The sequence below is a fragment of the Nicotiana tabacum genome, chromosome 7, assembly GCF_000715075.1.
Source record: "Nicotiana tabacum cultivar K326 chromosome 7, ASM71507v2, whole genome shotgun sequence".
Lineage (NCBI taxonomy): Eukaryota > Viridiplantae > Streptophyta > Magnoliopsida > Solanales > Solanaceae > Nicotiana > Nicotiana tabacum.
The window spans coordinates 175,906,536-175,926,727 of record NC_134086.1 but is presented as its reverse complement, the minus strand read 5'-3'; the positions used below and the strand labels follow the sequence as shown (position 1 = coordinate 175,926,727).

Here is a 20,192-nt window from a genome sequence, read left to right as displayed (position 1 = left end):
TTGCGATTATATATCCCATTCTAGACTTCGATTTATAGGTCGCTGGAATCCGTTTCTCAAGTGCGACTTAAATGCTTATATAAGTCGATATTTTCAAAATGTGATTTATAAGTTGTATTTTTAATATCCTTTTAAGGTAACATCATCTCCCAAATCATATGTTACCTCATTCAACTAGAATTAAGTAAAATGCATTTTACATATATGTTTTATATATTTCTGAAATTCTCAAAAAAGTTACATACTACTGAAATATTTCGGTCAAAATTATACATTTTTATTTATAAAAATATCTTATAATAAAAATTTCTTTAAAAGAAGATTGCAAGAGTCATTGGTGTGAGCTTTGAAAGACTGAATAAAAAATAAAGCATAAACACGATGTAAATTTTAATAAAAGCATATACTACCTCGCATTATTTGTGATTACCGGTCTTTAAGTTTTATCTAATCCAACTTAAGCCTAAAATCAAATTTAGACTTATTTCAGTACTCCATTCATACATTTCTCCCTTGCTACACAGTATAAAGATGAAATTGGAATTTTTTGGTTCCTTACGTCTTGTTTGGAGGGTTGTTACATATTGTATTGTATCGTATTGTTACTTTAAATACAATATTTGTTTTGATTGTTACTTTAATTTTATTGCATCGTATCCTTAAATCCATCGTTATGTAGCGTTGAAAAGTGTCACTTTATGTAACGACGGATTTGATGTGGTGGCATCGTTACCTTGTTTTTTCTCTCATCTTGCACTTCCTTACTATTAAATAATCATATTTTATCCTTTATCCTACTTTTTTATATAATAATCTATTAGGATAATCCTTTATCCTACATTTTATATAATAATCTGCTATGTATCCTATTTTTTTGTTTGTAATGTTGCAATTTTATTTTTCATATTGGTGCGTGACATCATCAAACAATGTAACCATCCAAACAAGTTGTTAGTAGTCCTACGATCCTACCCAAGTTGTTCTTATCGCTATTTAACAATTTCTGTTTTTGAATTTGGCGCTAACTTGAGTATCTAAATATATGCCAAGCTAAAACTGAAAAACAATACGGCGACGAATAACAAGATATTAAGTAAAGCTTTGCCTGAACCTTAGAAATTGTAACACCATAGAATTAAAAGGACTTGGGTCTACGTCTCTTTTTCTTTTTTTCCTTATTAGCTAGTATATTGTAGGGGTGTTCGTAAAAACCCGAAAAATCGAACCAAACCGAAAACCAAACCAAACCGATCAAAAAAATCGATACTTTTTGGTTTAGTTTGGTTTTGGTTTTGAATTTTAAAAAGCGATCAAATTTGGTTTGGTTTTGGTTTTAATCGGAAAAAAATCGAACCAAACCGACTATAGGAGTAGCTATTTCAAATTTATTATTACACCTATATATATGTATATTGTTATACAAAGTTTCAAAAAAATTATGGTAAATGTTAATAGTTTGCGCTTTTAATATAATTCTTTACCTTTACATTCTAGTTTGATTGGTAGTTTTCTTTTGTTTAGTGTAAGAATCCATTTCGTGTTAAAAATAACATATTTTTAATTGAGTCCTTAAATTATTCATCACTATTTGATTCAATTATCATCAATATATTTTGGTAAATAATAGATTTCTCAAAGGGCAATTGATTTGATAGTGTTACATTGAAAACGTGGTCGCCGGAATATGTGTAGTATGTCTTATATTTAAGAAAAACCCGACAAATAACCAAAAAACCGAAAAATCGACATAAACCGAATCAAGAAAAACCAACTTAATTGGTTTGGTTTGGTTCTAATATTTGAAAAACCAACTTACTTGATTTGGTTTCTTTTTAGGGAAAAACCGATTCAAACCGAACCATGAACACCCCTAGTATAGTGTATAACAATAGTAGGAAATTCCAAAAAGAAAAAGAATAAGGAATAGTTTGAGCCTTAAAGCTAGCTACAGGAATATCATCTGGAGTCCAGATTCTGGACTTTTGCTGTTCTTTATACCACGTATCAGCTTCACTTACAAAATACAATTTCAGTACCCCAATAGCTCAACTTGTTGTGTGGGAATGATAATTTAAGCATAAGCATTTTATATATAAATATCGCTTGCAATTTTTTTTACCGTTATCAATATAGTTTAACCGGTTGTAGTAGGTTGTATGTAATTGGTTCTAAAACCAACATGATATGCAATTTTTTTTACTCACTAGTTGGACTGTTGCTGAGCTGCTTGACTAAATCAAAAGCTTAATGTGATGACCCGCCATGTCATCATGCCATATAGGCGTCATTTGACATATATTAATGCCATGTGGAAGCTTACATAAGAAGACGGCTAGCATTTGTAAGAAGATTTTAAAGAGGTATGGACATTTCCTTACCTAGGAATGTCCTTGGAATCTTCTAGGCTTGTAGAGAATTCTAGAAAAAACCCTTATCTTGTAAATATCAAGGACTTGTGTAGTAATTAATATTTACACACTAGCCCCTAGGAGACTAATATATAAAGGGGGCCATTCATTTGTAATTCACCAAGAAAACAATTCAAGTTCTCTCTAATACAAAGCTTCCTTTAAAAAATTTCTTGTGTTCTTTCTTCCATTCTCTTAGCGATCTTGAGTGTAGTAAGGCTGACTTGACATAGCAAGAATGTGAGCAAGTTGTGCAAGATCGTGAGCGAGTTGTCAAGTGCCGCACGTGTACTTAGTTAACAACTAAGGACGTGACAACGTGGTATCAAAGCGAAGGTTTCAACTAAGGGAATGGCGAACGACGGAGAAATTAACGTTGCCAACACCCAAGCCAACGTCATCCAGGATGCTGCTGGCAAGAGCTGCCGTAGCAAAAAGAGGAATGTCACCAACAAGAGCCAGGAGGTGCCACCTGAGGTTGTGTCAAACGAAGGGCTTACATCCCAAGAACCATCCGCCACTGAGGTGAACGAGGATGAAGTGGAGGTCCTTCTAGAGGACGTCTCGCTCGGTAAAGAGTGGGTGATGAAGATGAACGCGGGGATGGATGCCGTGGAGATCTTTGGCCAACGCTTAGGGAAGGTGGAAGGCACCCTTAACGTTCTTGAGGGGCACACTCTTGAAGAGATTGAGGGTATCCGAAATGACTTGGAGGGACGTACACAGACTGAGATGGAACTAAGGCAAACCATCACTGCCTTAGAGTGCAGACTCATGGAGGCTTTGAGTACTATCGATGCTATGAAGGCAAAGATAGAGTCACTCGAGGAGCATGTCAATGCTGGCGTGACCGAGGTAGCTAGTAATGTTGTGGTGACGAGGGAGGCCAAGATCGAGGCTCCCAAACCCTCGATGTTCAAAGGTGTTCATGATGCACAAGAAGTGGAAAACTTCCTTTGGCACTTGGAGAACTACTTCAGGCACGACAAAGTGAGGGACGACGAGGCCAAGATCAATACTGCGGTATTGTACCTCTCAGAGACTGCCATGCTATGGTGGAGAAGGAAGATGGCCAATGTGGATAATGGTCTATGTACTATTAGTACATGGGATCAGTTCAAAGCGGAGCTCAAGCGACAGTTCTTTCCAAACAATGTCTTGTACGAGGCAAGGCGCAAGCTTAGGGAATTGAAGCAAACAGGGAGCATACGTAACTATGTCAAGGAGTTCACTACCCTTATGCTTCAAATCCCCAACCTGACCAATGATGACTTGTTGTTCCACTTCATGGACGGGTTGCAAAATTGGGCTAAGCAGGAGTTGCAATGCCGACAAGTCACTGATATAGACCAAGCCATAGTGGAGGCCGAATCATTGATGGACTTCAGGCATGACAAGCATGACAAAGGTAATGGAAATGAGTCAAAGGTTAACAATGTCAAAGGTGGGGGAGACCGTGACAAAGTTAAGGAGATTCAACAACAATACTCCAAGACTAAAGACTTCAAAAAGTCGAGTGGTCGTTAGGGCTACGCCGAGAAGAAGGCATAGGTCGAGAAAAAGGGATGCTATATATGCGGAGGGCCACATGGCTTCAGGAATTGTCCTGACCTCAAGAGCCTCAGTGCCATGGTACGTGAGCGAAAGGAGCAGCCACAACGAGAGAGTCCGGGAACCGCACAGTTGGGTATGATCGGATTATGTAGTGTTGTCACGAAGCAAGCTATACAACCTACCGAGAATGGCAATCAGTACGTGGATCTCACCATCAACAACAAGCATGTTCGTGCAATGGTGGATACTGGAACAACTCATAATTTTGTGACTGAGGCTGCCGCAAAGAGACTAGAATTGAAGCTTGCTCCAACCAACTCTCGCGTCAAGACCGTGAATGCCGAGATACAGAATGCTCGTGGGATAGCTAATGGAGTTGGTGTCAAATTGGGAACTTGGAAAGGTATGACAAACTTTACCGCAACCGCTATGGATATCTTTGACATCATACTGGGGCAAGAGTTCTTTAGACATTGTCATACTTTAATCGACCCCTACCTCCAACGTCTCTTGGTTTTGGAGCGAGAAGGAGCTTGCATGGTACCTACAATGACTATGCCACATGAACAGAGCCAAGCACAACTCTCAGCTATGTAGGTTGTCAAGGGGATCAAGAAGGAGGAACCGACGTTCGTGGCAACCATCACAAGTATGGAAGAAAACAAGAGTTTTCAAGAGACATTGCCGCCTTGCATAAAGAAGTTGCTTGAGGAAAACAAAGATGTCATGCCCGAGGAGTTGCCTAAGCACCTGTCGCCTAGGCGAGAGGTGGATCACAAGATTGAGTTGGAGCCAGGGGCTAAGCCACCCGCATTTGCCCCATATCGTATGGCACCTCCCGAGCTAGAGGAGCTCAGGAAACAATTGAAGGAGCTACTAGATGTTGGTCACATTCGCCCATCAAAGGGACATTTTGGTGCACCAGTATTGTTCCAGAAGAAAAAGGATGGATTGTTGCGTTTGTGCATAGACTACCGAGCACTTAATAAGGTCACCGTGAAGAATAAGTACCCGATCTCGCTCATTGCTGACTTGTTCGATAGACTTGGGCAAGCCAAGTACTTTACCAAGGTGGATCTTCGAAAGGGCTACTACCAGGTTCGCATTGCGGAAGAGGATGAGCCAAAGACAGCATGTGTGACGAGATATGGAGCCTTTGAGTGGTTGGTGATGCCCTTCGGCTTAACCAATGCACCAGCCACATTTTGCACCCTTATGAACAAGATCCTCCATCCCTACCTTGATCAGTTCGTGGTAGTCTACCTAAACGACATAGTCATCTACAGCAACACCTTGGAGGAGCACATGGAGCACTTAAGGAAGGTTTTCCAAGTCTTGCGAGAGAACGAGCTATACATCAAGAGGGAGAAATGTGAGTTCGCACAATCAAAGGTGCACTTCTTGGGCCATGTCATTAGCAATGGAGAGCTACGCATGGACGAGGCTAAGGTACGTGCTATCCAGGAGTGGGAGACACCTATAAAGGTAACTGAGTTGAGATCCTTCCTTGGCCTTGTTAACTACTATCGTCGGTTCATCAATGAATACTCAGCAAAGGCCGCACCATTGACTGAGTTGTTAAAGAAGAACAAGCCATGTGTTCGGACGGAGCATTGTCAAAAGGCATTTGAATGCCTTAAGACAGCTGTAACAAAGGAGCCAGTCTTGGCATTACCTGACTTTGCCAAGACATTTGAGGTGCACACAGATGCCTCATACTTCGCCATTTAGGGTGTCCTGATGCAGGATAAGCATCCCATAGCATTTGAAAGCCGCAAGTTAAATGAGACGGAGCGGCGTTACACGGTACAAGAGAAGAAAATGACGGTCATTGTGCATTGCCTTCATACATGGAGACATTATCTGCTCGGGTCGAGGTTCGTGGTCAAGACTGATAATGTGGCTACTAGCTACTTTCAGACACAGAAGAACCTCACACCAAAGCAGGCTAGGTGGCAGGATTTCTTAGCCGAGTTTGATTATGCGCTGGAGTATAAGCCGGAAAAAGGTAATGTTGTAGCCGATGCCTTGAGCCGGAAAGACGAGCTTGCTGCAATCACTTCAGCGAGATGGGACATTCGGGAGGCTATAAAAGAAGGCATGCAACATGATCCAGCAGCCAGACAGCTTATCGAGTTAGCTAACAAAGGCAAGACGAGACGGTTTTGGATAGAAGACGGCCTACTATTTACCACAGGTCGGCGGGTCTACACTCCTAAGTTTGGAGACATTAGACGACGGATTATAAAGAAGAGTCATGACACAATGTGGGCTGATCATCCAGGTCAACGTTGCACTAGGGCCTTGGTTGAGTCAGTCTACTATTGGCCACGCATGCGTGATGACATAGAGTGCTATGTGCAGACTTGTCTTGTCTGTCAATAGGACAAGGTTGAACAACAACAACCCGAAGGACTTTTGGAGCCACTACCAGTTCCAGAGCGTCCATGGGAGAGCGTGACTATGGACTTTATCACTTGCCTACCGAAGTCTGACGGTTATGGTACTATTATGGTGGTCGTGGATAGATTTTCCAAATATGCCACCTTCATTCCCGCCTCACCAGGTTGCACAGCTAAGGAAGCCGCCAAGCTATTCTTTAAGAACGTGGTAAAATATTGGGGCTTACCAAGGCATATCATTAGTGATTGAGACCCCCGCTTCACTGGGAACTTTTGGAGAGAGTTGTTCGACATACTTGGCACGGAATTGCACTTTTCTACTAGTTTCCACCCACAGACGGATAGACAAACAGAACAGGTCAATGCCTTACTAGAATGCTACTTGAGGCATTATGTAAGCGCGCACCAGAAAGATTGGGCAAGGCTCATAAACATCGCCCAATTCTCTTATAACTTGCAGCGGAGTGAGTCCACGGGGCGGACACCATTTGAGCTAGCCACATGCCAACAACCACAAACTCCACATTCATTACCAGTCGCGTCCGAGGGAAAGAATTTGGGGGCTTATCATATGGCCAAAGGAAGGGAGGAGCAGCTCGACACTGCTAAGTCCTACTTGGATAAGGCAGCTAAGAAAATGAAGAAGTTTGCTGACCGTAAGCGGCGTCCCACAGACTATAGAGTTGGGGACATGGTCATGGTGAAGTTTAACCTAAGACAGTTCAAGGCACTACGGGGCATGCATCAGAATCTGATTCGCAAGTATGAGGGGCCATTTAAGATCGTCGCCAAGGTAGGCAAGATCTCATACAAGCTTGACATGCCATCGTATCTTAAGATCTACCCTGTCTTCCATGCCAGCATGCTTAAGCCATATCACGAAGATAAGGATGATCCGAGTAGGGGCCAATCAAGTCGGACGCCAATGACTATCACCGCCTCACATGATCGGGAGATTGAGGCTATCATAGATTACCAGGTCAGGCAAAAACAAGGGCAAAAAGCCACCGTTATGTTCCTCGTCCATTGGAAAGGGCAATCACCGGAGGAGGCCACGTGGGAACGATATGAAGACTTGTGGCAATTCAAAGATAAGATCCGAGAGTTTATGCAACAGCATTGCGCTGCAGTCATCGCAATATTGGGTGGGGGAGAGTGATGACCCGCCATGTCATCATGCCACATATGCGCCATTTGGCATATATTAATGCCATGTGGAAGCTTACATAAGAAGAAGGCTAGCATTTGTGAGAAGGTTCTAAAGAGGTATGGACATTTCCCTAGGAAGAACCTAGATCCTTATGGATTTGCTAGGAAAGTCCTTGGAATCTTCTAGGCTTGTAGAGAATTCTAGAAAAAACCCTTATCTTGTAAATATCAAGGACTTGTGTAGTAATTAATATTTATACACTAGCCTCTAAGAGACTAGTATATAAAGGGAGTCATTCATTTGTAATTCACCAAGAAAACAATTCAAGTTCTCTCTAGTACAAAACTTCCTTTAACAATTCTCTTGTGTTCTTTCTTCCATTCTCTTAGCGATCTTGAGTGTAGTAAGACTGACTTGACATAGCAAGAACGTGAACAAGTTGTGCAAGATCGTGAGCGAGTTGTCAAGTGTCGCACGTGTACTTAGTTAACAACTAAGGACGTGACATTAATCTGTTATCAATATGAAGCAAAAAGTAATAAGTGAATCCAGAGTTGTATTACAGAATCCTAGACAAACTAAAAGGAAACCATATAATTCTAACTAGTGAACTGAAAACATATATTGAATCCAACTAATTCATAATGAGACTATGCTAATTTCACCTATATCTTTTCCTAGCTGAACTTTCACAAGCTCAGATAAGGGATGCCATACTATTCTTCCAGCCAAAAGATCTCCTGCTCTTCCGCGGAGGTGTAATGGTAAGCCCAAACATCTCCTTGAGAGCCGGCCCCTGATCAGAGAACCCAATTAGCTTTGCAACAACCGCAGCACTCTCTATCACACGATTCAAATCTGTGTCACTCCACAGATGATGAACCAGTTGGTGTCTCCTCCTCTTGGAATTCAAGTTTATGCCCCATTTCTGGTATATTTCGTTTCTTTCAGTTCCCGGAATTCTTTTATATATCAGCCTACTAAGCATATCTCTTTCGCGTCTAAGAGCTTTAAGGCTGTTAAAATCAACAATAATAATCGAATCATATTAGCAGATGATGCAGAGATGGTAGTTACAAGATTGACATGTTCAGTCTATATGGTTCTAAAACATTACAGTGGCATCATCTTTTTTCCAAACATATAAGTTACAAACGTGGCATTAATACAGAAGACTATTGTGTAAACTGTACACACACGCATGCACACACACACCAAAAATTGGGAGGGAGTTAGGGTAATACAGAAGACTATTGTGTACACTGTATACCTTGACGCAAGCGTGATTGTCTGACCTCCTTGCACAGCAGAATTTCCGCTCGAAAGTATTTCCTTGAGGAAGGAAAGTCTTCTTACTTCTACCTCCATGTAGATAGAATCCATCGGGTCACCTTTAAACAGCAGAAAGAAGTATGTCCTATGGATCAATGAAATATGGCAAGTTTGCCATAGTTCAATGATCATTTTCTGTAGCCTTCCAAATTCAAGAGGCCAATCTGAAGGAGCCTCTGATGAGTCCAGCATTGGGTCCACTCCTACACTTTTGACACTCCTTTTTGACTTTCCAGCCTCTTGAGCCTAACATAGATATTAATACATGTAATGAGGATAAAGTTTGGGATAAGTAACAGTTTTTCCAAGTCATGTAAGCAAGTACATTCCCTGGAGAATAAACATGAGAAAAATGCATAATATACATCAAGTACGTCAAGTTATAAATTTAATGCCTACCAAACAAAAAATTCCAAAACTGCTTAAACTAGAATTACACGAAAATCTAAGTTTTGTTTCTCTATATGCATACATAATTCAATCTGAATAGTTATTTTTGCATTGGCTAGCAGTTACCCCATAATAAAAGAAAGCAAGCACAGATCAAAGAGCAGGAACTGATCATGCAAGCAATATCTATCATCAAATTGACCAAAGTAAAATGATGCACTGAAACCAAATACTGTGATATCTACCAGTAATTCCATACATATAATAAACACAAGAAAAGAGCAAGCAACTCTGAAAGAACATATGGCTGGAACCAAGATAGTTCAGACCTGATCATGAAGCTGATTATCATATTCAAGCTTTGCCATCTCCTTCAAACCTGCCACAAAATTGTCAACACTTGGGATATCCTCATCTCCAGGAGCATTACTCCCATCTATAAAAGCACTACCAATTGAAGACTGTGAATTGTTTCTGGATAATTTAGGTCTATTTGCTCCATAAATCAATAGAGGAAGTTTCCAGTGCTTCCGCTGGAAACTTTCAGGTCTTCCAGGAAAATCCTTCTCTAGCACATTAGGCGGGGTGGTCTCGCTATCTTCAACTGTCTCAAAATCGGGTGGAAGTGATCCCACCATAAAATTAGCTCTACAGCTCCTGCTTCTTGTTAATTTCTGGCTTCTTGAACCGGATATACTTGTCGAAAGGGCAGGTGAAGATGAATCATCAGGGAAAGGTCTGACAAGAGAACTGATTGTATTCTGGATATCTTGCATTTTCTGCTCCCAGGCTGCATGAAGAGAACGATCGCTGGTGCTATTTGTTTGTTCAAGTAACATTGGTGATGACTGCCGGATGTCAGAATGTCTGATACTGGAAGCAGGAGGCATTGACATTCTTTCTCCATACGCTGTGTTTGACAAGCTGATGGATTCAAAATTTCTATTTTCACTAGATTCATCCATCTCAATACATCGCACTTCCTTGCAAAGGTCATCAGAATCTTCTCCTGTCACATTTGCAGATTCTTTGCCCCTCTGATGTTGATCAGCAGCAGGCACAGCACAGGATGTAGCATCACTTTCATTGTCCCTGATGTAGGACTCCTCTATGGCTGATGAGCAAGACACAGAGCTTTCACCTTCGTACATGTTACCTTCCACCGATTTAGAAGGTAGACTCGACACGCCCTGAAAATTTGCAAAAAATAAGCAACAGATAAAGGAACATCTCTAATGGGTAGTTCAATCATGTAACTTAATACAAACCTTCTGGCTGGAGGTTTTATCACTTTTAATCGTCCTCAGCAGATCCTCAACTCGCGATTGAGCAAGATCACGTTGCTTAGTTAGTTCCCTCACTTCTTTCTCTAACTGCAGATTTTAACCAGATAAAATATGTGAACATTCTACAAAGTGTGGTCACATCTAATTGAACTCCACTTCAATAACAATTTTTCAGATTGAAAGAATTTGGCAATAAAAACACTTCAATAAACACTCGGGAACTTTTGCTGTAACAAGAAACAAAGATGCTTTGATTCCGATTACATGGAAGATAACTGAATGAAGAATAAGTGAAATCAGCCGTTAGATGAAAGCCTTGGCATGAGTGGGGACTTTTGCTGTAACATGAAAGCAAGGATGCTTTGATTCCAATCACATGCAAAATTACTGAGTGAAGAATAACTGAAATCAGCAGTTAGATGAAAGTCTTGGTATGAACAGGAAGTAGATTAACTATTGGTCTGCCAGATTCAATTCAAAGGCTAGAGGTGACCAATCCAAAATCTGCTAGCTGAAATTTTCAGAACACAACCATAAGCACAAGAGCAACAATAGGAAAGAACATTCACCTTTTCAATCTGCTGGTCTTTCTTTCTCAGCAATGACACATGATCACAAGTAGTTGTAGGAGTTTTTAATTCACTCTCTAATCTAGCCAACTCTTTCTGCAAATGCTTCACCAATGCCTTGTCAGACATGACTACATTGACTTGTGCATTAGTGGACACTTCTTTGGCACAACAGGCAAATAGAAGTGTATTCCTAGATTGTTCTACATGGCTTCGTGCAGGGCTCAAGGTGCAGATTATGGCAGTCCTTGCATTGCCTCCCAAAGCAGGTTGAAGAATACGAGTTAGCTTAGAATCTCTGTAATTTACATGCCCTTGTCTTCCCTTGCTGCAATTGAGGAAAGCCGTTACATGCACAAGTAAATGTAGCAGAGAACTCAGGGATGAATTAAATGCACAAATCTTGCATGTATAAACAGCGAAAAAGTGATGGAAAAAATGAACCCATCACTGATAATGCAGTAAAGGTCATTTCATGAACTGTTTTGAAAAAGTAAGGTTCATCTCATGTACTGTTGAACATACACATTTCAGGTAGCAAACAGTATTCAATAGCATAAAAATCTTCACTAATCTGAGAGACCAAAAAAAAAATCCCCAACTTTGAATGTGGACAGCAAAAGTGAGTCACATGTTTATTATTCATACACACATGTAGTTTAGTGCAGCAGATTCAGATTAGAAAAACCAAGCAATCAACCTTAGCTTGCGGATAACAGTTCCCAAAGTCAACAAACTACGATTAATATGACAGCCTTCTTTCAATCTCTGCCCAACTGACAACGCCTGAGATGCACGTTCACTTCCTGCCAGATCAACAAAATTCTGCATTCGAAAATCATAAGTTCGCCATCAGCAATTCATGCGTCCATGTCAAGAATGTAGAAAAAATAGTAATTTTGATGCATACCACACTAGCAGAAAGAGTTGTTTTGTTGTCCTTCCCTATAAACTCACGAGCTGAACTTTCAATTGTCTGAAGAAAGAACCAAGAAAAAGTATAAGGAGACACGTGTCCTTATTCCAGGATAAACATGGTAATACCAACTTTATCAAAAAAAGACAAGAAGGGAATACCAGTCTAAGAATTTGATGAGACCTGGAGCTATTTTCATTAAGATAAGTCTCCCCAATTTGTCTTTGAGCTGCAGAAAGGCCACAAAACTTGTAACTTCTGGTTAAAACATCTATAGGTGCTAATTGTTACTATGATAAAGTCTAAAGCATAGAGTTGGAGATTTACACTACCTTCACAGATGGACAAGAGCTCTTTCAGATGGTCCCAGTCCCTTAAAGTTTCTTCTGTCAGTTTCTCAATAATGGTCCCTTTCTGCAGAACTCGAACCATTAGAAAACTTCATCTACTCCCTGTTAAAAGTTAAAACAAAGAAACAGAAACTCACCTCAGGATCATCAAGCAGCCTTAGTGGAGTACTATCTGAGCCGAGGAGGTCTCGAACAACTTCATTGTAGATCTCCATTGCAGAAAACTTCAAAACAAAAGCTCTTTCCTCGTGCTGGACAAGTGAAGGAAAAATCATGTTTGCAACAAATAAAGGAAAACCAAAAGAGGATCAGATAAAATTTCTCATCCACAAGTTAGAATATGATGTGATGCTATAGGGAGCAAACAGATAAACATTAAATTACCCTTTGCATATAATCATATATGTCTGTCACTGTAAACTCTGTAATTCCATTCATTGTGTATGTCTTTCCACTGCTTGTTTGCCCATACGCAAAGATAGTTGCTGCATAATATGTTTAGGTAGTCGTATTAATGAGTTCTCTTTCAAATGATAGGAATCTACAACAAAATGTGGAAGGCATATGATTGGAACACTCACAGTTGATTCCACTGACAACAGAAAGAGCAATGTCCTTCGTTCCTCCCTCATACACTTCCCTTGTTGAGCAATCACCCCTATATACCCTATCTAATCTCAGAAGAGAAGAGCAAGAAGATACGTGTAGTATCAGTAAATCATTTTTAAATGGTATTAAGCTAAAACTGAAATTTATCCCAGTAAATGTATATGGTTCTACAGAGTAGAACGGCCAACCAAGGATGTGATCTCAGAGCAGTTTGCAAGCTAAAATATCCAGATCTAAACCTCAACATACCTCTCACTAATTATTTCCAAATCTAAAAAGATCAGTTCAAAATGCAAAGGCTGAAACGGGGAACTTCTTACCAAAGGTATAAGCAGTAGGCAATCCAGACCGTTCCTGGAGACTGTTCCTGTACAAAATGGTGGTCTCATTGATACACTCCCAATCTGAAACTTCACTCCTCACAATTTCCTTTTCACTTAGAGGCCTCAACCTTACCAATACCAGGATCTTCTCTTCACCGCCCAATGCAGCCCCTTGCATTTTCTCCCACTTCTTCAACTCTTCCCCACCAATAGCTCCCATCCCAAAATTTCCCCCCTCTTCTCTTGTAGAGGCCCCGATCACATAGCCAACAATAGACCCATGATTCGAAGTTTCAGAGCGAAAGGTAAAAAGATGCCAAAACGTCTCACTGTCTCATAAACCCTGCTGCCAACAGAAAAAGGAAAGACAGTTAGAATGTTTGAGACATGGTGGTTGTGATTGCTAAAATAACACAGTAGCTATTGACCCCAGGGAACTAATTGTAAAAAGAATTTAAAACAATTAACACCACACGATTAGGTAGGTTGATTCATGGGTTAGTTGTGATTAAGCACTTTGCTTAAAACCCTTAATACCAAGTATTTTCAAGACCTAAAATTCCATGAAAAGCGCCATGACTCAATCCACATTACTTTGCTTAACAGGGACCAATATTGGGACCCAAGTATGCTTCAAGACCAAGTCTCAGTACTATTCTAAGTAATTTCCACAGTAGCTCTGAAGCTTGGAACTTTCAGCAATGGTGGACCCCAAAACCTAAATAAAATACAAATAGTATCTTTTTTTCATTAAAATAAAAGTATCTAAACAACATAATTTTGTATACAATTGTTGATATAAAAAAAAAAAATCACATTGAAAAGAAAAGGTTCACTATTCACCTCCTCTGCCGTATCAACTGAAAAGTAGCAACCTGAGATATTGTTAATGTTGCGATTTAACGGTCACAATGTTCTCTGCTTCAGCTTCAATTCCTCTGCTGAGATTTAAATAAATAAATAAAATATAACGTTGAACAATCCGAGATACGTATTAAATTATTATCACAATAAAAACTGTAAGATTCTAACGGTAAAAAGATCGGTTTATTCAGATTGATAACTATAACCTTGTTCTTAATAAGATTTCAACGGTAGAAAAATATTAAAATAACAAGATCCACGTAATTCGATATTCAGCAAAGCGTGCAAATAAACTTTTTTTTTAAAGGAGCTTGAAAAATTAAAATTCCTTTTTCTTCAAGTGATTATAAGAAACAGAATGTGAATTTGATGCTACCAGAATACTGAAGCATCGTTCTCAGTGTATGAAGATGAAGCTTTACGCGTCGAATAAAGTCAATATTATTGAATACAAAAGAGAAGGAAAAAAAGATGAACCAACAAAAGCAACCATAAAACTTTCAGATAGAATAGTAATTAACGAAATCTTACCTCCATTGTTAAATTCTCCATCAAACAACAATTACACAGAAAATAAAACACACACACACACACTGAAACACGCAGTTACACACAATTTACACTTCTGGGAACTGCAAAAAATCAGATATGGGAGCAGTTTTATGGATCGGAGAGAGCGTCAACGTCTTTTTTTCGTGTGACGGTGAGGATTAAGTGCAATGACAAATTTACCCTTTCTCTGTTTTCTCAAAAAAGAGTTACTGGATATGAACCACGTGACCACGTGGCTCTGGAATATCGGTGCATAAATACGATGCTTAATTACAACGAGAAGAAAGTGTGATTTTCATCGTATAGTTATGTGACACGTGTCACTTTTCAGTGGCGGACCACTAAACGGCTCGAGTGAAAGAAACTGTGAGATTAAGGAAACTATAAAACATTGTTTGTTTAGTTTAGGGACCATTTTGAGATCTTATTTTTGTTCTGTTTAATTTATTATTTCCCTCATTCGGTCTTCTCCTACCAAACAGAACTTTAATTAATTGGGGACCTCTTTTTATTTAGTTTCACGTTTTATTAGTATTTTATTAGGACAAAACATTTGTCAAAATTAGCATGACTTTTGTCAAGTAGCGCACGATACTTAGAAATTAGAATCATACTCCTATTACTATTATGATTCTTATCTTCAGCGCGAAAAGAATGACGGAATTCGATAAGAATCAAATCATATACTTCTAATTTTTCGGTATATATAAAATATCTAGATATATATAGATCACAAACACTAAAGGTGAAAAATAGATTCCAAACACTATAAGTCAAAGTTTTTTACACCTAATATTCAGATGATATTAAAATCATAATCAAATAAAAAATTGTTTAACTTTTCAAATAGATTGTAGTATCACATAAAGAAGAAATAATAACATAATAAAAGGTCACAAGCCAAAAAAAAACAATCATTTACAACAAGTGATGGAAAGCCTCTAAGGAGATGGCTGAGTAGTTGAGACAGAGAGATAACAACATGAAGATCTCACGTTCATACTTAAATAATAGACAGCGTTCTAATGTAAAATCATATGTTACAGTTTTGGTAGATAGGTTTACCAAATATATGTTTATGATGTTGGGGTAAAAGCCTAAAACAGCTCAAATTACTCTTAATATGATGTGATACTGTTCGCTTTGGACGAAATTCGTACAATTTTTTTCAAAAGGCCTCATACTATTAAAAAATCTCTACATCTTATATGTAGGCTCTCCATTTTTTTTCGGTTACCAATGTGAGATTTTGTTCTAGCCACGATTCACAGGTCTCTCACTCGAACTAAGTTTCACGTGACCCATTACTACGATCCCAGATTCGACGGGACGAATATGGAATTGGCAAAGTGATGGTACGAGGAGGGGCGCGCACATAAAAAGAAGCTAGTTGCGGGTGGCCGTAAATCAACTGTCCTTCTACCTAGACAAATGTCCTTCTACTTCTGCCTTAAGACTGCTTCCTTAGTTTCTTCTTTCTTAACTTTCCCTTTTCTTCTTAGAAAATCAAATTTGATAGAACTTTTTGCTGGTTGCTATCGATTCGGATTAGTCGGCTCCGATGCGTATATTGCGTTCGCGCACCAAGCATGTGGGTTCAAATAAAATAATTTTCCTTTAATTGATTAAATTATACTGATAATGCAAAAGAAAATGTAATCTATTCCAAAAGATTTACAAAAATGTAAACGTTTCTATGTACATTATGTAAATCTATTCCAAAAGATGATAATTCAACTCTCATCAGGAGGAAAAAGGAAAGTTTTGTTGTCGAGATTTAGAACTGCACACCTGTTCTCATTTCCCAAAAGGAGATCAAATCAATTACTACTATGTTGATAACTTGCTAAGATTTAGCTGAAAGGATTTGGTTAATATAATTGTCAAACCCGGCATTCACGCATCAGTGATCGCTTCACCTGTCTAATAGAAATTCAATACAGTTACTGCAACTAATTAAAGTAATTTTTCAGTACTTGTTTTTTGCAGACTTTGTATTAAGTCTATAGTTGAAAAGTGAAAGAGATTGCAGATAAAAAGGCAAAAGTCCACATGGTTTAATTATGAAGATGCTTCCCTTCGTGACACCCACCGCAATTTTCTCTCAGCCTTTATACTACAACTAAAAAAAATCATCAATTACTCGCTAGGATTGCAGTGGAGCTATAAGTATTTCTTAGTTATTAATTAGAGGTTTTAAGTTCAAGTCGTGAGTATAGAGTCACATTTGTTAGAAAATACTTTACTCCTAATGTGGAACTTGTCGATGCGAATTTAATCGAGTCCTAATCAGTAGCGAAACTAGAAAATTTACTAAAGATTATCAAAATATTTATTAAAAAAAATACACGAAGAAAATAAGGGGAGTCAACAATAGTATATGTATATAAATAAAAGTTTGACATAAGTAAATAATGTAACTTTTGGGCAAAGGGGTGTCAATAACACTTCACCTCCTGTCAAAATTGAAGGGGTCTCAATGAAGGGGTGCCTCTACACTTCACCTCATGTTAATGACACCCCTTAGCATAAGGTGACTCCACCACTGATTTTAATACGGGAACCAAACACCGACTGAGAAACCGTTTAGGAAAAAAAAATCATTCTAAAATGGATTCAGGAGCCCAAACATTATGATACTAGGTGAAGTGAAGGGAAATAAATGAATTTAGAGGAATGAACATAAGCTGATTTGATAGATCCAATCTTCTACACACAAATTATAATTAAGGACTGTTTCAATCTAACAGTTGGTGAGCTAGGTAATCCTCCAACAGAAACCATATATCTTCTTCTTATTATTACTATTATTATTATTATTATTATTATTATTATTATTATTATTATTATTATTATCATTATGATGTTAGGTTCATTCGAAAAGTCAGAAACCATATTATTTGTTATATTTCATTCCCACCACCAGTTGCACCATTTGAAGCCGAACAGCAAAATATATATTCTCTATGATTGAAAATATTCTTAATTCTTCCTAAGTAGAATATGTTTAATTTAACAACAACAAAAAAAAAGGGTGCCGAGAATTTTACAATATCAAATAAGTCAAATGTGGCTCTACATATTTCTCAAAAAATATAATTAAATAACAGCATTAACTTCTACTTCATCCATTCCCTTACTAGTCCAATGGACAAGTAAAATGGAAAATTAACCCATTTTCGCAATAAGCGTGTCAAATCAAATCATAAAAAGGTAAATTAGTGAAAATTTGTATTACAGTAAGACCTTTTTATAACAATATCTCTATATAATAGTCAAATTTTTTCTTTGAACCAATTTTATGTTATACTATAATATATGTCCTCTATCACAACACTTCACTATAATAATAAAAAAAAATGCATTTTAAAACAGATAGACTATTATAGAGAGGTTGCTGTAGTATTAAAATTGTCGTGTCAGACGGTGCAATTAAAAAAAGACGAAGCAACCGATCAAGTATATATTTAATCAATGGCTTCTTTGAAACTTTTTGACTTTATGTCTTTTCATTTTCAAATGCCATAATTAATCCCTCGACTCTCTCGATACATTTGGGGAGTTAATTGCGATAATCAACTCGCCTTTTTCCATAGTCAAATTAACGATGAAAAGCTTTCTTTTTAGTTACATGTACGGACGGTATATAACTTTTTTTATATTATTCATGGCATTTAACCTTATGTGCTATGTTAGTTATTACTACTTTTTTTTCTTCAGATTATCAATTAATAATATTAAAGAACTTAGTTGTTAACTAAGTACACGTGTGACACTTGACAACTCGCTCACGATCTTGCATGACTTGCTCACGTTCTTGCTATGTCAAGTCAGCCTTACTACACTCAAGATCGTTAAGAGAATGGAAGAAAGAACACAAGAGAATTGTTAAAGGAAGCTTTGTATTAGAGAGAACTTGAATTGTTTGCTTAGTGAATTACAAATGATCGGCCCCCTTTATATACTAGTCTCCTAGGGGCTAGTGTGTAAATATTAATTACTATACAAGTCCTTGATATTTACAAGATAATGGTTTTCTCTAGATTTCTCTACAAGCCTGGAAGATTCTAAGGACTTTCTTAGCAAATTCATAAGGATCTAGGTTCTTCTTAAGGAAATGTCCATACCTCTCTAGAATCTTCTCACAAATGCTAGTCTTCTTCTTATGTAAGCTTCCACATGGCATTAATATATGCCAAATGGCGCCTATGTGGTATGATGACATGGTGGGTCATCACACTCTCCCCCACCTAATATTGCGACGACCGCGGCGCAATGCTGCTGCATAAACTCTCGGATCTTATCTTTGAATTGCCACAAGTCTTCATATTGTTCCGATGTGGCCTCCTCCAGTGATTGCCCTTTCCAATGGGCGAGGAACATAGCGGTGGCTTTTTGCTCTTGTTTTCGCTTGGCCTGGTAATCTATGATAGCCTCAATCTCCCGATCATGCGAGGCGGTGATAGTCATTGGCGCTCCACTTGATTGACCCCTACTCGAATCATCCTTATCTTCATGATATGGCTTAAGTATGCTGGCATGGAAGACTGGGTAGATCTTAAGATACGATGGCATGTCAAGTTTGTATGAGACCTTGCCTACCTTGGTGACGATCTTAAATGGCCCCTCATACTTGCGAATCAGATTCTGGTGCATGCCCCGTAGTGCCTTGAACTGTCTTGGGTTAAACTTCACCATGACCATGTCCCCAATTCTATAGTATGTGGGATGCCGCTTATGGTCCGCAAACTTCTTCATCTTCTTAAATGCCTTATTCAAGTAGGACTTAGCAGTGTCGAGTTGCTCCTCCCATCCTTTAGCCATATGATAAGCCCCCAAACTCTTTCCCTCGAACGCGGCTGGTAATGAATGTGGAGTTTGTGGTTGTTGGCCTGTGGCTAGCTCAAATGGTGTCCGCCTAGTGGACTCACTCCGCTGCAAGTTATAAGAGAATTGGGCGATGTCTAGGAGCTTTGCCCATTCTTTCTTATGCGCGCTTACATAATGCATCAAGTAGCATCCTAGTAAGGCATTGACCCGTTCCGTTTGTCCATCCGTCTGTGGGTGAAAACTAGTAGAAAAGTGCAGTTCCGTGCCAAGTATGTCGAACAACTCTCTCCAAAAGTTTCCAGTGAAGCGGGGGTCTCGATCACTGATGATATGCCTTGGTAAGCCCAATACTTTACCACGTTCTTAAAGAATAGTTTGGCGGTTTCCTTAGCTGTGCAACCCGGTGAGGCGGGCATGAAGGTGACATATTTGGAAAATCTATCCAAGACCACCATAATAGTACCATAACCGTCAGACTTTGGTAGGCAAGTGATAAAGTCCATTGTCACGCTCTCCCATGGACGCTATGCAACTGGTAGTGGCTCCAAAAGTCCTCCGGGTTGTTGTTGTTCAACCTTGTCCTGTTGACAGACAAGACAAGTCTGCACATAGCACTTTATGTCATCTCGCATGCGCGGCCAATAGTAGACTAACTCA

At 38.8% G+C, this 20,192-nt stretch overlaps 1 protein-coding gene across 5 annotated transcripts; it reads right to left on the bottom strand.

Annotated features, from left to right (window-relative positions):
* Positions 1 to 7,996: 7,996 nt before the first annotated feature.
* Positions 7,997 to 14,874, bottom strand: LOC107832091 (kinesin-like protein KIN-7E). Of its 5 annotated transcripts, none has more exons than XM_075218182.1 (15): positions 14,685 to 14,874; positions 14,133 to 14,230; positions 13,287 to 13,632; positions 12,939 to 13,028; positions 12,742 to 12,842; positions 12,495 to 12,608; positions 12,340 to 12,421; positions 12,169 to 12,236; positions 12,002 to 12,067; positions 11,792 to 11,916; positions 11,092 to 11,419; positions 10,505 to 10,609; positions 9,566 to 10,426; positions 8,785 to 9,092; positions 8,033 to 8,530 (listed from the first exon to the last, which is right to left on the bottom strand). In XM_075218182.1, exons 3-15 carry the CDS (start codon positions 13,507 to 13,509, stop codon positions 8,212 to 8,214), a joined length of 2,790 nt encoding a protein of 929 aa, XP_075074283.1. In that variant the 5' UTR covers positions 13,510 to 13,632; positions 14,133 to 14,230; positions 14,685 to 14,874; the 3' UTR covers positions 8,033 to 8,211. The 5 variants fall into 5 exon arrangements, with proteins under 5 accessions (XP_075074286.1, XP_075074283.1, XP_075074281.1 ...); XM_075218180.1 differs by having other exon boundaries at positions 14,133 to 14,227; positions 14,685 to 14,853; XM_075218181.1 differs by having other exon boundaries at positions 13,287 to 13,635; positions 14,133 to 14,227; positions 14,685 to 14,852.
* Positions 14,875 to 20,192: the final 5,318 nt, after the last annotated feature.

What these genes read in the sequence shown, in the direction of transcription:
- LOC107832091 (XM_075218182.1), bottom strand. Translation starts at nt 13,509, where the DNA reads ATGGGAGCTATTGGTGGGGAAGAGTTGAAGAAGTGGGAGAAAATGCAA. An exon ending in GCCTACTGCTTATACCTTTG is followed by an intron (nt 13,029 to 13,286) that starts GTAAGAAGTTCC and finishes TTCTGAGATTAG; the next exon opens with ATAGGGTATATAGGGGTGAT. An exon ending in ATAATCAGCTTCATGATCAG is followed by an intron (nt 9,093 to 9,565) that starts GTCTGAACTATC and finishes TATCTATGTTAG; the next exon opens with GCTCAAGAGGCTGGAAAGTC.